Source organism: Ursus arctos, unplaced genomic scaffold (genome assembly GCF_023065955.2).
Source record: "Ursus arctos isolate Adak ecotype North America unplaced genomic scaffold, UrsArc2.0 scaffold_28, whole genome shotgun sequence".
Lineage (NCBI taxonomy): Eukaryota > Metazoa > Chordata > Mammalia > Carnivora > Ursidae > Ursus > Ursus arctos.
This window is the reverse complement of record NW_026622963.1, coordinates 31,788,539-31,803,043: the sequence shown is the minus strand read 5'-3', so window position 1 is coordinate 31,803,043 and position 14,505 is coordinate 31,788,539. Positions and strand designations below refer to the sequence as shown.

Genomic DNA, 14,505 nt, shown 5'->3' with positions numbered 1-14,505 from the left:
GGTGGGTTTGCCCCTCCTCAGCCTCCCCTCCACCCATCTGTGCCTTTCCCGGTCAGTGTCCACGGTGGTCCTGGTCTCCCCTGCCCTCCCCCACGCAGATGCCTTTCCCTTCCTGCTCCAGGGTTGTTCTGAGCGAGAGGGGGAGGAATGGAGGATCTTGGAGCGGTGCCTCCTGTGCTATCAGGATTCAGCACTTAGAATCTTGGAAAGGCTCCACCTGGGAAAGAGTTCCAGAGAAAACAAACTTCAGATCCCGGCTAATATGGGAAAAGGCTCATGTTCACGGAGGCAGCTTCGGGGACCTTGGCAGAGGCTGAGGCGGGCTTGGCCCTGCCTTTAATGGATCCGACATGGAGCCTTCCAGGGCCCATGGTGCTGCATGGCCTCCAAAGGAGATTTCGCTCTCAAGCTCTGACGTTATGGCTTTGGAGGAGTTGTTGTCCCCGGGTCTAGTGAACCAACAGTGTTTGTGGTTCTGTTTATGCCATAATTAAGCCAAGAAAGACTTTTAAGGGACCAAACTCACCACCCCCCTGCCCCGTCTCCTCCTCATTGCCCCGTATCCAGCTATTTTCCTCTTGGAGATGAGCTGAATTTTTTCTGAGAGAGAGAAGGGGCCAGAAGGAGGGTCTTGGGACCAGCGGGGTCATCACCCAAGTGATAAGAATCATCATTCTGGCCCTGAGAATGGCGTCCGGAATAGCAGTGATGGGCACAAGTTCAGAGTGCTCGGGCCCAGGAAGGGGGATGGGGGGCAAACACGTCAGGGAAAGGGTTGAACAGAGTCCATGGTGATGGCAGGTCTTCCCTGACTCCTGGGTTACAGTTCTTTAAGGCCACAGTGTGACACTCCGAGGACCGTGTATCTGGATTTTATGCATGAAATGAAGCAGGTGCCCCTCCAGGTAAAGCAGTGTTGACTACAGGAGCAGGGAACACCTGGGCTTTTGTTTCTGGCACTGTGCCCATGAAAACTACTTCCCCATGTTTTTGCACTTGGGGCTCCATACTGACCATTAATTCCCCCCATGTCTGCCTCTTCTGCCAGGGGTCTTTTCAAACATAGACAATCATGGGATATTAAACTTGAAGGACAATAGAGATCATCTAGTCTCATCAACTCACTATATATATGAGGAACCTGAGGTCCAGAGTGGGGAAGTGTCTTACCCAAGGTCACATGGTGAGTTACCTCCTTTGACGTCTTTGTATACAGTACAGACCCCTCCCCCAACCAATTTTGATTCTTAAGAGTCTTAAGACCTCATGGAATTTCCATAGGTCCCAGAGGACTGGGGGATGGCTAGGTGCCCAATGTGGGATTGATATCCAGGGAAGATATGTCATAGGGCCAAGGTGAGGGGTGTGGGAGAAGCAAGAGAGGGACCGTGGCCTGGATAGGAACAGTGGTGTCACGCACAGCTAGGCAGGCCGCCTCAGACCCACGAGAGCCCTCAACCCAGGTTAACACCGCTTCTCATCCTGAAGCTGAGCCTCCTTCTAAACATATGTCATAGGCAAGGAAGTTTCCCTCTATCCTCACAAACCTGACCCCGCCCCCTGCAGACGGAGGGCTCCCAGTGCCCACAGTACTCAGCTGTATTTTGACCTGGGAAGGAGGAGGGGAGAGTCTCAATGCAACCAACTCGGTCTCTTCCCATCGTATCCCTGACATCCAGCTGCCCACGGTGCCCTTCACATGCCTGCACGTGGCTTTCACGAAGAGATGGGCTCGCTCCTGTCCCGTCTGCACTCACGTACATGTGAACACACACTCACACACTCTCTCTCTCACACATTGTACAGACATTATTAGAATCTGGGGTTGATTGAGAAACCTCCATCTTTGTTTAGGTCAGGAACACCCACATCTCTGGACACTCTGAACAGCCTAATTTAGTCCGTGGCAGTGTGGCCAGACAGGAGCTGAGCTGTCATGCACGCGACTACCAGTGTCATTGCTGCAACACATTTCCGTCCCCTATAAGACTTGGCATTATGATACGAGCAGCCATTATTTCCTAAACTTTCCACTGAGCTGGTGAATGAAACCAAAAGTCAACGGAGAAAGAGCTGGCAGGCTTGGAAGAATAGCGCTCCAACCCCCCCCTTCCCCGGGTGTGGTCAAGGTAGTTGATAGGATTCTGGCTCCTAGGATTAGAAGTGGCCCTCTACTGTCCCTTAACACTGCAAGATCTGAGAACGCATCCCTCCCACCCCTTTCCCCGCCAGTGACCCTAGCGGTTATGCCCCTTTCCCATCTACCTATCGGCTCATCCTCAGGGGCTCCTCCCAACTCGATGAGGCCACTCGTGCTCTTCTGTGACAATCCAAGGCCAAGCCCCCAAATAGTTTGCTCACTTCCCTTCCTCGGTTCAGTGGAGGCCGCAGCAAAATGGAGTGTTTCCAGTTTCTCTGACCATGCTTGGTTTTAAGTTAACCCCTCCTCCTGTCCTTCCCTTTTGCTGACAATTCATTTGGCAGTTTCCAATATATATCTGTATCCCACATTTCCAGTTCTTCCCCCGCCCTCCCCCCCAAGCTCCCTCTCTGTTTCCCCTCCTAGTTTTGATCTTCTTTGGGGGAGGGGATTTTGGTTTTTACTTTATTTTGCTTTTTTCTGTTTTTCTGTTTTTTTGTTTTTGTTTTTTATAGGTTTCAGAGAAATTATGTTGAATCCAATAAGCCTTCCCGGACATTCCAAGCCTCTTAACCATGGCATCTATGTTGAGGATGTCAGTGTTTATTTCAGCAAAGGACGTCATGGCTTTTAAAAGCTCCTTTTAAGCCTCCCTGTTTTGATGTCACCTGGGTAGGCTGGGCCCTCTGAGAGGTGGGAAGCTCTAGGCGCTGTTCTCTTTGGATCCGGGGATGCTAAGTAGAAACTGCATGAGCCACCGGTGCCCCTGCACCCTTTTCACGCCACCGAGACGGGTGTCTTCCCCCATCCGCCACTGGCAGGGCTGCCCTTTTCCCTCAGTCATCACTGTGCTCCTTTTCTCCCCCCCGGCCTCCGAGGCAGCTCCTGCCGCCATCTTTAGAGCCAATAAAGAGATTTAAAAACCTGTGCACCAAGAACCATCTTTTAAAAACACACTAGCCATTCTCTTGCTTTACAAAAACCACCCAACCACCACGAGAAAGCCCGACGAAGTCCAGCCGCGCTCCAGCCGCACTTACCCTGCTTGCAAGCATGGGGTCTCCCTGGCTCTCCCTAGGACACCAGGCTGTCCTCTTAGCGACCTCATCACCCTGCAACCTCCATTGGGGAAGAGCGGCTAAGCAGAGGTGGAGACCACGCGGTGAGAGAGGGGGAGCCAGGCCCGAGTCTTGGCACCAGATTAGGTCTCAGAGGAAAGAATGGAAACCAATCATTTTCTATATATATATACACACACCCATATATATATATATATATAAAATTTTTTTTTTTGGTGGAGAAAACCATACTTTTTTTGGACACATTTTCCCCCTCCCTTCCTCTTCTCTCTGGAATGGCTCACGGTGAAGTGTGATGTTAGAAAACTCCTTGGCCCCTAGATCTGCAGTCCTGACAAGCTTTTGCTACGCGAGGTGTTGCCTGTGAATGGGCCATCCTCCTAGGACCACAAGGGACCGAGGGAGTCAGGGGCCAAGGCCCTTCCTGCTAGTCCCTGCTCCCAGGATTGGCTCCCTACGCCCCCACTTTCATTTACTCTTGACTCTGAGAACTTTCGGAACCCAGTGGAATCACCATTTCAAGGCCAAGATGAACTGAAGGGGAAGAGAAGGAAAAATTGGCCTCCTCCAGCCCCTCTCATGGCACCCGTGGAAGTGTCATTGTTTTCTGGTCAATATATGTGTTTACTTTGCTTGCGTTGACTCATGCCTTGCTCCATGGCCACCCTCTCCCAAAGAGGGGGTTTGTTCCTCCCATTTCCAGCTCGATCCAGGGGAGGGAGAAGGAAGGGGATGCCTCTGCCCTGCTTTGATAGGAAAGGCACCACTGTAGGGCCGGAAGCTCTCCCAGATTTGCTGCCGTGTTGGCTGAGTGGGCTCCGGGCTTGGCCCAGCCACTCCCACCTGGGGTACCTCTGTGGTAAGTCAGCACAGGCTGTCCCTTGGTGGTGGAGAGCATGAAGCAGGGGGTCTCCCATGGGGAGCTCTTAGGACATGGCGGCGGTGGTGGTTTTTAACCCACTTAAGTTTTGGGGTGGTGGTGCACAGCAAGAGATAGTAGATGGTCTGGCTTCGGCAAATTCACATGGGAATCAAGCTTCCCACTGAAGGTCCTCCTTCCTGGGTCCTGTGGATGGTGGTTCTTTGTGCCAGGTTCCCACCTATTCTACAGATGCCTCCCTAAAGGTTAAAATCACGAAGCTTTCCAAGTTCTTGGCCCGTATCGGGGATGGCCTCCCAAACACTGTAGTGTCCAGAGTATCGTGCGGGGGTCCGGGTTTTCTCCAGGGCCTCGAGATGTGTGTGTATCTAGCCCCTGCCAGCCCCCCGCCATCCTCCTCCCCGCAACTGCTTCATGTCAGGCTGATCCCCATCATGTCCTGCTGACCCTTCCGGCCAGGGCCTCCTCCCGAGTGTGGCTTTAAGGAGTAAGCTTGAGGATGATGTTTTTTACTTATTGTAAATCATTACCTCATTTCCAGCCTGCCAGGCTCCATCCATCCCAGCATCTTTTATTCTGCCATTTTCTCACCTTGTGCTGTGACAATGGGGCGTTGTATTTCCACAGAGACTTCTAGGAGTGTTCAGTGTATAGTTTCTTAATAAACACTTTATTTTCTAATGAAATGACTGCATCAGACCTCTTATTTGGCAATTTTGCAAAGAATATTAAAGACACAGAAATTCCCACATTTCTCCCTCCCCTCCCCCATGCTACGGGATACTCTTTTAAAGACGTTTCTCAGCTCGGTCCTTGTTTGCCAGAGTGTTTACAATCTGTTGCATTGTGTTGCTTTCATTGAGACTCTCCAGCTAGGTCAAGTCCATCCTGTGAAGTGTTTCCTTATTCTATAGAGGTTGAATGGTTCACCCAGGGTCACACAGCACAAAAGGCAGAAGCGAGATTCCAAACCTAACTCCCCCAGACACTGCCCAGGCCACTGAGAGCCTCGCCTCCTTGGTGGCTGGAGGACTGTTCTGTTGTCTGAGCGGCTGAGGCTTACCACGATCCTTTCTCCCGAGCCGATGTGTAAGAGGTTTGGGATTAGAACCGAGAGACCCTTGCACCAGCAGGTCACAAGGATTCTCCCTCAGATGGAGCAGTTTTGTACCTTCCCTGGATCTTGCGGACATGACCTTGCCCAGAGGAAGATGGGGCTCTGGGCTTGTAGGCCAGTCTGCTGATCATTCAGGGATGGCCCATTCAGGCACCTACTCACACACACACTCAGGTGGGCCAGACTCTCCTCCAGGTCGCAGGTGGGCTGCCCGAAGGGGGAGGCAGTGGTGGGGTCCTGAGAGTAGCGTGTGTAAGTGAACTGGGCTTGGCTGTCTGCTCTGCATTCCCGGCCCTGACCCAGCGGGAAGGGTTGCCATGCTTGTAACTTACAACATCTTCCTTTGAGGACGAGGGGACTCTGTGTGCAGGGTATCTGGAGCAGGAATGGAGGACAGGGGCCGAGGAAGGTTTCCTGGGTGGAATTGGACCTTTGGCTGGACCTCAGCAGCCTTTGTGGGAGCTTGCTTACTTAGCAGGTAACAGAGAGACAGGTAGGGCAAGGTGGGGGGGCTCAAGGCAGAAGTCCCAATAGGGGAGTGGTCAGGCTAGGGTGGTGCTTTTTCTCCTGACCTTCATTGACTTAACCTATTTAAATCGAGTGTGAGCCCCCACCCCCCCCCACCCTGCCACCAACCTCACCCCAAATGGAAGGTTCTCTTCTCTAGAATGGCCTGGGAGAGGCACTGCCCCACCTCTGCATTCTCCTATTCTCTGCGGTTCCAGGGCTAGAATTGGGATGGCCCGATCTTTGGGACCATGGGAAAAACTTTCATTTTTAGTAAGAGAGAGATTTGAGCATTGCTTTGTTCTAATGCGTGGAGCCTTCAATGCGTGGGAGAAGAGGGGATGAATGGAAATGGCCCCTGAGGAGAGGGGAGGGACAGCACCTAGCTCAGAGGAAATGGGCTGCACCAGTCCTGTGAAGGGAGTGCTATTCCAACACAGGAGAAGGCAAGAGGAAAGATGGGGGTTTAGAGGTTTGGCAGCAAGGAAGGGGGGAGGAGGGCTTTCTGGTGGCTTCTGTCTTGCCTGTGAAGTGCAAGGCCAGGCCTTGTGCTGTGAGTGAGATCTGAGGAGAGCTGAGAAAGCCTGCCTCTGTCCAGCGGAGGAGACGGGAGGGTGGCAGGTGAAGCACAGAGCGATGTCAGGCGAACGAGGACCAGCTGAGAAGGGAGAGCAGTGTTCAGTGTCCGGGACTCTGTGTTCCATGCTTTCCTGCTGGGCCCTGAAGTCCCAGGCATTTACCCTAATGTTAGAGCCTCTGGGGTCGTTACAGCTGGCACGGGACAGACCCAGAGAGCGGAACTCAGCTCAGAAGGACCCTGGGTTGGCCTGGCTTCATGCAGGGAGGCTCGGGGGACCAGCAAGACCTTCTGGGTTTGGGATCTCACCCGCAGGAATTGCACCATGGTTTTCTTGGACTCCAGCTTGCACTGTGATCCTGTCGTTCAGGTCCACGGCTGACAGGGGCCATGAAGCCAGGGGGCTTGCCCGGTGCTTGTCTGGGTCTAAATTCTCGAGGGGGTGGCTGGGGAGCACTGGTTCTGAGCCCTGATCCTGGGAGCCTGGAGAGTGGGAAGCTTGAAAACAGGTAGGGCCTTCTAGGGACATGCGCTGGAGAGAACTGGACCCTTTCACGAGGATTATATGACCAGATCCTGGAACTGGTTACCGAGTGCTGAAGAGTGGGGCCCACCCATGAAACATTGTCATTATGTCACTGATGCAGAGCTGCTCAAAGCCAGGCATGTGCTTCCCAGGAGGAAACCGAGTCTCCGAAAGCTCAGGAACGAGCCCCAGTTGTCACAGCTTGGGACCAGCAGAACCAGGGCTGGCGTGAGGTCTCCCTGACTTCCCTGAGGTCTTCTGCTTCTGGAAGGCTGCTCTCCTTGGGCTACACAGCCACGGCCTTTCCCCACCCTCCCAAGGTGAATAAGTCTTTTGGGGCCCTTTGAGGCTAGATGCCGTCCTGAACCTACTTCTGGAACCATCCAAACAGGGTGATTTTTAAAGACTCTCCAGAAAAGAATGTCTGCAGTGTTTTGGTCCCTCACCCACACTAGCATTTCGTGACCCCGAGCACCTGAAGGGGTGGTTGGTCTTCGGTCTAAGATTAATTACCCGGCTTGCAGGTGGCAAGATTGCCAAGCAGACAACGGTGGCATCTTTGATGTTGGGGAGGGCTTGTCGGGTGAGACGCCTGACCCTCCAGAGGGTGGGTGAGGCTGCCCGGGTCCGGGCAAGTGCGAGCAGCTTCAGACAGGAAGGTGGTGGGAGGAAGGAAGCTCATTGCCTGACAACCCCCCCCCCCCCCGAACTTTCTTGTCCCAGCCGAAAGACCTCCCGGGGTGTCAAAGCTCAGCCACATGCTTCTCACCCAGGAAAAGAACAGATGCTAAGTGTGTTCCATGTGGAAGCCAAGAAGCTGGCCTCTTGGCCACCCTGGCTCTTCCCTTCTGTGTGGGAATTCCTTCTGCAGCCGAGCTTCCAGAAGCCGTGTCCTTACCGCCACCTCCCAGCCGCAGGTGTGACCTCAGCACAGGTGTGATGGGGCCGGGATGCCTGCCCTGGCTGGGTCCAGTTCCCGCAGGTCAAGCCCAGGCATGAGGGGCTCACGGGTCTCAGACACAGCAGCAAGGGGCAGCAGAGGGTTCGAGGCCACGGAGGCAGGACAGGCGGGGGCGGATCAGAGCAGGAGAGCTTCGCCGCCGTGTAGCTTTCTGAGCTATGCCAGGCATGGATTAGGCAGAGGGCCTTCGTTCTTCGGCGTTCAAGGACTCTGAGCTCTGGCTCGACTCATGCATTGCTGTCAGAGCAGTTCCAGAAGGGAGAGAGAATTGAGGTGAGGAGGAGCGAGGGGGTGGCAGGGGGGTGATGCTGGCCTCTCTGGGGCTCCCCTGGGAAGGACAGGAATGGAGGGAAACTCTTGAGTGGGACAGTGGAGGAGGTGACGGGGCAGTGGGGAGCATGGGAGTGACAGGGAGCCTGGTTTGCAGCCAGATTGTCCGGGAGGCCTGGGCCCCCTCCCCTCTCCCAGCTCCACCGTGCTCTCCCCTGCCCCCTCTTCAGTGGGGTTGATGTGAGCAAAGCTGCTGCGGCCCCCAGGTGCCTTGAGTGGCTCTCGCTCTGCACTTTGCCATTAGAAATGGGCACCCCTGCACTTCCCACCTCCCCAGGAAAGCTCAGCCTGGAGCTGACAGTATCACTCTCAGCTCAGTAAGACTCCTTGTTCACCCCTACTTGAACCCAAAAGTGAGTTGAAGGAGATGTGCTGGCAAGAGGTAAGGTCCCTTGTCTGCTTCTTTGGGGGGTGGTCCATAAATTCCATCAGGATTCTGAGATCCGTTTGGGTAGGATTTTCGTCCCAATTCCTCCTCTCAGTGGGTGACATTTCCATAGGGTGACCCGAGGGTCCTCTTGGAGTTAAATCTCTCCTGCTGGCTCAGGGAGGTTTCTGCATGGGAGGGGGTCTCCGGCCTCTCTGTACTTTTGGCCCCATCCATCAGGACACCCCCCTCCCGTCAGGAGATCTCTGGGTGTGCACCTCAGAGGGCTCGATCTTTCCCCACCGTGCTGGCCTTGCAGGGGGAAGGGAGTGCATGGCTCGAGTGTTCTGTGTGCTCCAGGGGCTGGGGAAGAGACAGTGAGAATAGGGGAGAAGGAGGAAGTATTGGGGCTGGCCTTGGGCAAGGCCTGCTGACTCCCCGGAAGGAGGAACGAGCAGGTGGGAGGGTCTCTGAGAAGCGCAGATCCTGCAGGGGCTAGAGGCTGCTGCTGGCTCCGACTGTGTGTCAGAGGCCTCCAGCCTGGGGCAAGACCCAGTCCACGTGGGTCCACTTTGGGAAGGCATCTGGAACGATGTGGGGTAGAGGGGAGAAGCAGGATTACCAGATTCTCAGCGAAGAGCCAGAGCTGTAGAGAGGTCCTGGCTGAGGGCTTCGATGATACTTCTCAAGCCTCGGAAACAGGAGACACACAAGCTTCCGGCTCAGCCCTGGGCTTCTCGGGGTCACGGCTTTCCCCACACTGCTCTGCAGACAGGCGCTGCGGAGGCCTCTCTGATGTAGAGGCATCTAACTGTGATTTGGCCAAGGGTGGAGAGGGGGCACAGGGCGTAATAGGAACAGAGCTTGGCTTTTCTGAGAGGCAGAGACGCTGAGCCGTTCTCCCTGCAGCCCCCGCCCCCGCCCCCATCAGAGCAGCGTCAAGTGACGTGTGAGGGTTTGGAGGGACGGTCAGCACTCCCCACTCAGCCGTGGAAAGGGTTTGGAGACCAAGGAGCTGGGCTGCCCCAGGTATGAGTTCCAGGATTGTGCTCCCTGGTTTGTGGCTTCGACAAAGTTCGGGGGGGCAGAGCATCACCTCAGCTCAGATAACACCCCCATCAAGCCTCATCTTGGTAAGTAACGCCGGTGGCCTTAGTGGCTAATAGTGCCGACCAGCCTCTCTTCGTGGCTGTCCTTCCCCTCAGCTCCTGCTGCCCACGAGCCGTTACCACGGCAGCAACACGAAAGCCTGCTTCTGCCTTTGGGGACCTCCCTGGAGCGATGGGCCTGTTCCCCTTAAAAAGATCAGGCTTCCCTCCTTTGTCCCCCAGTTCATTCTGCATTGAGAAGGGCAGGGACTTGTCCCCAGGAAAGTGCTTTTGTGGCTGCCAGAGGTGGCTGGGTGATAGTTCTTTTGCAGAACTCTGAAATGCCACCTCCTTTTACTCTGAAGCTCCCCCTACTTTTTGGTCTGTTTTGGTCCTCGGGATGTTGCTTTACAATTGCAATGCAATGTTCTTTACCCGGCAGGGCTTGCAACAGCCTTTGGCCAAAGGCCACGCTATCCCGACTCCCAAATGGACGTCTCAGGAAAGAGCGGGCCTGGGGCTGCGGGGAAGGGGTCACGGGTGCTCTTAAAGGAAGGACATCTGCATATGGTCTGCGATGCAGCCCTGGGCGAGTACACGGGCCTGGGGAAATATTTACTTCACGCAGCCAGGTTCTTGAGGGTGTCGGGAACACAGGACACAAGCCCTTGAGCTTGAAGTCGAGAGGGTTCCGGTCGCAAGCACAGGAGACCTCTGAACCTACAAGGGTCTGTCCCTCCCAGTCTTTATCAGCACCGGCTGCCCAAGCAGTCCCCAGGAGCTGCTCTCTGCTGCCCAAGTCAAGAAGGGCAAGTCCTCAAGTCTGTGTCTCATGGGCCAAGTGTAGGTGCAGGCCCTCCTTCAAACAGTCTCAGGCAGAAGGAAAATGCCAGAAGGCAGGCTGAGGCCAACCTCTGTATTTCATGGACACCAAAGTGTCGGCCTTCTCATGACAGAGAGGCTGAGGAGAAATCTCACAGCAAGTTTTGTCGTGAGCCTCGGTCTCCGCAAGCTCAGTCTTGCCAGGATGACACAGCCGGGGTCCGTGACTCTGGCTGCTTCTGTCTGAGGGCCGCGGCTTTGGACCGAAGCCTTTCCCTTCAGAGAGAGCCAGATGCCGAGCTGGCCAGTGAGAGCTCGAGTCTGTTCTTTCCCACAGTCAGTGGGGAGCAGAGGAGGCACCACAAATATAGAATACATTCTGAGAATGTCCTTCCTGGGAGAATTTAAATTCTGAGTCCTTGTTTGAATGACTCATGGACTCCTCCCATCTTGATGGCTGTAGGTCTGGCAACTCTGCAACCATAACAGGCAATGGCCCCTCGTACCTCTGATACCAAATGGCCGATCTGGTCACTAAGAAGACCAGAGTGACCCACTGGGCCTTTTCAGGATGGTATTTTTGGCTGTCTTAGTAGTGTTAACGGGTCAACCACTTGGCCCACTATTGTCTCACATGAACTGATCAGTTTTCTGGGCAAAGCTTCAGTTTCTGCAATGTGGCTCTCTCTTAATTTGAGTTCTCAACTTGCAGAGAAATCTTTTCCTCCTACTCCAGTTATTACATAAATTATGCTGTCAGGATCAAGTGTTCCCCTTTACATTGGTTGCGACAGTGCTTCCCTAGAGTCTCATGAGATGCTAAGAGCCCATCCGGTAACTTTGGAGAATGTTACATGGTATAGCCATGTCATCTCTCATAGATTCACAATACACATTAGCATATTAAAGGCTCTGAGAAGTCCTGCTTTAAATAAACCTTTTTATCCCACCACTTTCCCAGTCTAATTGGACACAGAATGTTCTTCACTTAATACCTATCAGTAGATCGACACACACACTTTAGGTAACACCGGGGTATCGGGTGCTCAGAGCTTTTTTAAAAAAGAAGAATGAAGCAGGATATTAGCCAACCACTGGCCTTATATCAAGATGAACAACCACCCCCCAACACCTTTGCCCAGCCATTGGCTCAGTCCCTACTTCTGCCCTCTGCGTGGCATAGAGGCAGCCATGATTCTGAGAGCTGGTGGATAGGTACTCTTGTGAAGAGCAGGAAACCTTCACTGTGGCATCTCAGAAGAAAATGGTAAGTCATCTCACATAAGACTTCAGCACTAAACCCGGCCGCCCTCCCAGGCTGGTGGAGGAGACATCATCTAGTGGTAGGACACAGAAATGAAGACCTGGAGCCCAGTCTCAGCACCTCCACTAGCAGAATGGCTTGGGGTAAGTTACTTTTCCTTGTTCCATATTTGTTTCTGAGCTTGCTAATCCTCAGATACAAAGAGTCTACCTAGTCAGGTGCCCCAAATGCCAGATCCCCATGAATCGCTATTGTCTCCTGTAGGGGACATCTTTTGGTTCTTGGGTCTATCTCTCTCTGCTGAGTGTCTTGGTGTATCACGTGGGAAGAGCGCCTTTGCTCCCTCCTGAAATGCTGGGGGGGCTTGAAGGCAAGGGGAGGGAAGTAAGAGAGAGATGGCTGCCCTTTCACGTGAGGGTTGGTGAATTTCTCTGGATGAGGAGGGAAGCAGATGCTTGGGGGTTAATAGACCCTCTCTGTCACAGTTGGACGGGGCCAAGCGGGAGTTCTCGGCAAGATTTTCTGACTTTGATCTCAAGAAGGCAGCTCTGCCTAACAAATAGTCTGAAATGTCAAAGAATAAATGTTAAAGCTTGAGAGGTCGTTCTCTGGGGAGTTGCTTGGGCTGGCTAGGGAGGGAGAGGAGGAGGGAGAGAGGGACACAGCAGAATCCTTCACATAAAGATGCCGACTTGGTTTTGTGATATTTAAGAAAAAAGAAAACTCTGAATTATTTATAGCATAGAAGATGGAAGCAGGCTGTAGAGAAGTGGCCAGGCTTAAGATGGTAGTTCACGTTCCATTATTTATCTGCCCCAGCCTTGAACTGGTAAAACTTTTCTTGTTGGTGACATGCTATTGACCTCTCCTTGAATTATTTATTGTTATTATTACTACTACTATTATTATATTAATTAAGGAAACTCAAGTCCTTTGACATGGGAGTTGGGGGGAGGAGATTTCTAGAAACGGTTGTTGCAGAAAGCAGGAGTTATCTCTTCCTCTTGAAGGATCTCCACCATGTCCTTCACCACCTCTTTCCACTCCCACCAGCTCGTGTACTGCTCCCGGACGGGTGTGAAGCACTTTGGTTTTGGCCTGGCCACCAGTTGGCCATGTTGATATTATCTCAACATGGTGGATATTATCTCCCAATTTTTCCATTTGCAAATTGGAGGCAACTGTCATATGCCTCTTCTGGGTATGCTAGGCCAGTGAATGATGCCATGTGTTCAGTATACCTCGCGCCTGGGTGGGGGTGGAGGGGAGAGAAAGTACCATCAATGTTATGGAGTGGTGGGGGTAGCGGGGGAAGAAAGGAAGTGAAGAAATTTATAAAGGGAAAATCGGGAGTGATGGAAGGGTTGGTGTTAAAGCTGGAAGGAATGAGGTCTTTTATCTGTTTATTTTGGACAGTGATGTTGTTTAGATGTTTAAAAAAAGGGCTCTGGTTGCTAATCACATCCTGATTCTATAGCATGGGTAATTGAAATCCACTGATAATCTCAGAATTGCAGTTAAATTAAAAATGACAAGCTTCAGATGCTCTCGCTTCTCTCTCCACAAATAGTATGAATGTGCTCTCGGTCCCTGTGCCTCTAATTGTTTTTGCACACCCTGGACACTCTTGGAGATGCAAATGAATGGAACCAATTTTTGCCAGGTTGGGGACATTGAGGTGAAGCTAGTCCAAGTGCAAATTGGATCATCAGTAAGCCTCCAAATAAGCAATATTGTGTTTCCCAGGTATTGCTTTTATTGAAAATATTAATACTTTTGCTGTTTTTTTAGACTTTTTTTTTCCACCTAGAAGAACCTAGAGAACATTTTGCAGCTAAAATGTCATGGTGACACTCCTGTTCTAAAACTCTGAAAATGTACTTATTTTTATACTCGGGACTTACTACACCTCTCAGAAAGTTCTTCCAAATATTTTTCCTTCACTGCCTGCTTTCAGTGATGTAGAAGTGGGACCGGCATCGCTGCGCGAGGGCAGTGGTTCTCAAACTTTTTGGTCTCGGGATCCCTTAAAAATGACGAGGACCAAAGAGCTTTTGTTTATGTGAGTTATATCCATCTCTATTTATTGCAGTTGAAATCAGAACTGAGAAAGACTTAAAAACACAAGCACAGACACACATACCAGTTAGCCATCAGATGATGTCATCACACGGCAGGAAGCCACTGGAAACACTCCACGCATACCCGTGAGAGAACGAGGGTGAAAAATGCGAAGACCATCTCAGTTGACCTCAGTAGACCTTAGACCTTAGAGCTTCCTAGGAAAATAGTTCTCACACATGGCTTTCCTAATGGGGTCTTGGGGCCGCCAGGCACGTCTGGCCCACATTTTGAGCCCTGTTGCTGTAGGGAAACTGAGGCACAAGTAGATTCTCAAATCAGAGTCTCTTTGGTGTCAGTGAAATCGTTCACTGTCAGTCATGCCCTTTGTTCCAAGGGTAAGGCTGGCGTCCGAACCCCATTTCCTGCTGTGGGTACCACTGATGATGCTGATATGCAATTGCTAGGAGTATGGGGAATGCACAAGGACTTCATCTATTATGAAGAAAGCTGAATGGTGGACATTTGCTTGCTCAAGAGAAGGAGCTTGCGTTTGCCATAGCAGTAAGCATGACTGGCTGATTGAAGAGACTCACCACGAACAGGGTTTGCAAAATCCCGATGGTGAAAAAGAGTGGAATGTGTGGCGTGGGGATGAAGGGAATTTACAATCGGCACCTTGCAGGTCAGACGTCCCATCATGTGCGTCCTAGCCCTCTGGGTGCATCACATTGGGATTTGTCTAAGGCACATCTGGGGCTCGGTGGTGTTCTACCAGGTCACGTA

The 14,505-nt window shown here is 52.3% G+C and overlaps 1 protein-coding gene across 3 annotated transcripts in view; it reads left to right on the top strand.

Annotated features, from left to right (window-relative positions):
* NTRK3 (neurotrophic receptor tyrosine kinase 3) overlaps positions 1 to 14,505 on the top strand; it is a 384,278-nt gene that overhangs the window by 269,580 nt on the left and 100,193 nt on the right. Inside the window, exons 13-14 of one of the 3 annotated variants that reach the window (XM_026510432.4) lie at positions 1,049 to 1,183; positions 2,656 to 3,421. The exons of the other annotated variants lie outside the window; for them this stretch is intronic. Of the exons in view, the coding sequence (XP_026366217.1) occupies positions 1,049 to 1,183; positions 2,656 to 2,774 (254 nt within the window). The 3' untranslated portion in view covers positions 2,775 to 3,421. Of the gene's footprint in view, positions 1 to 1,048; positions 1,184 to 2,655; positions 3,422 to 14,505 lie in introns of those variants that run through there. 3 annotated transcript variants of the gene reach the window in all.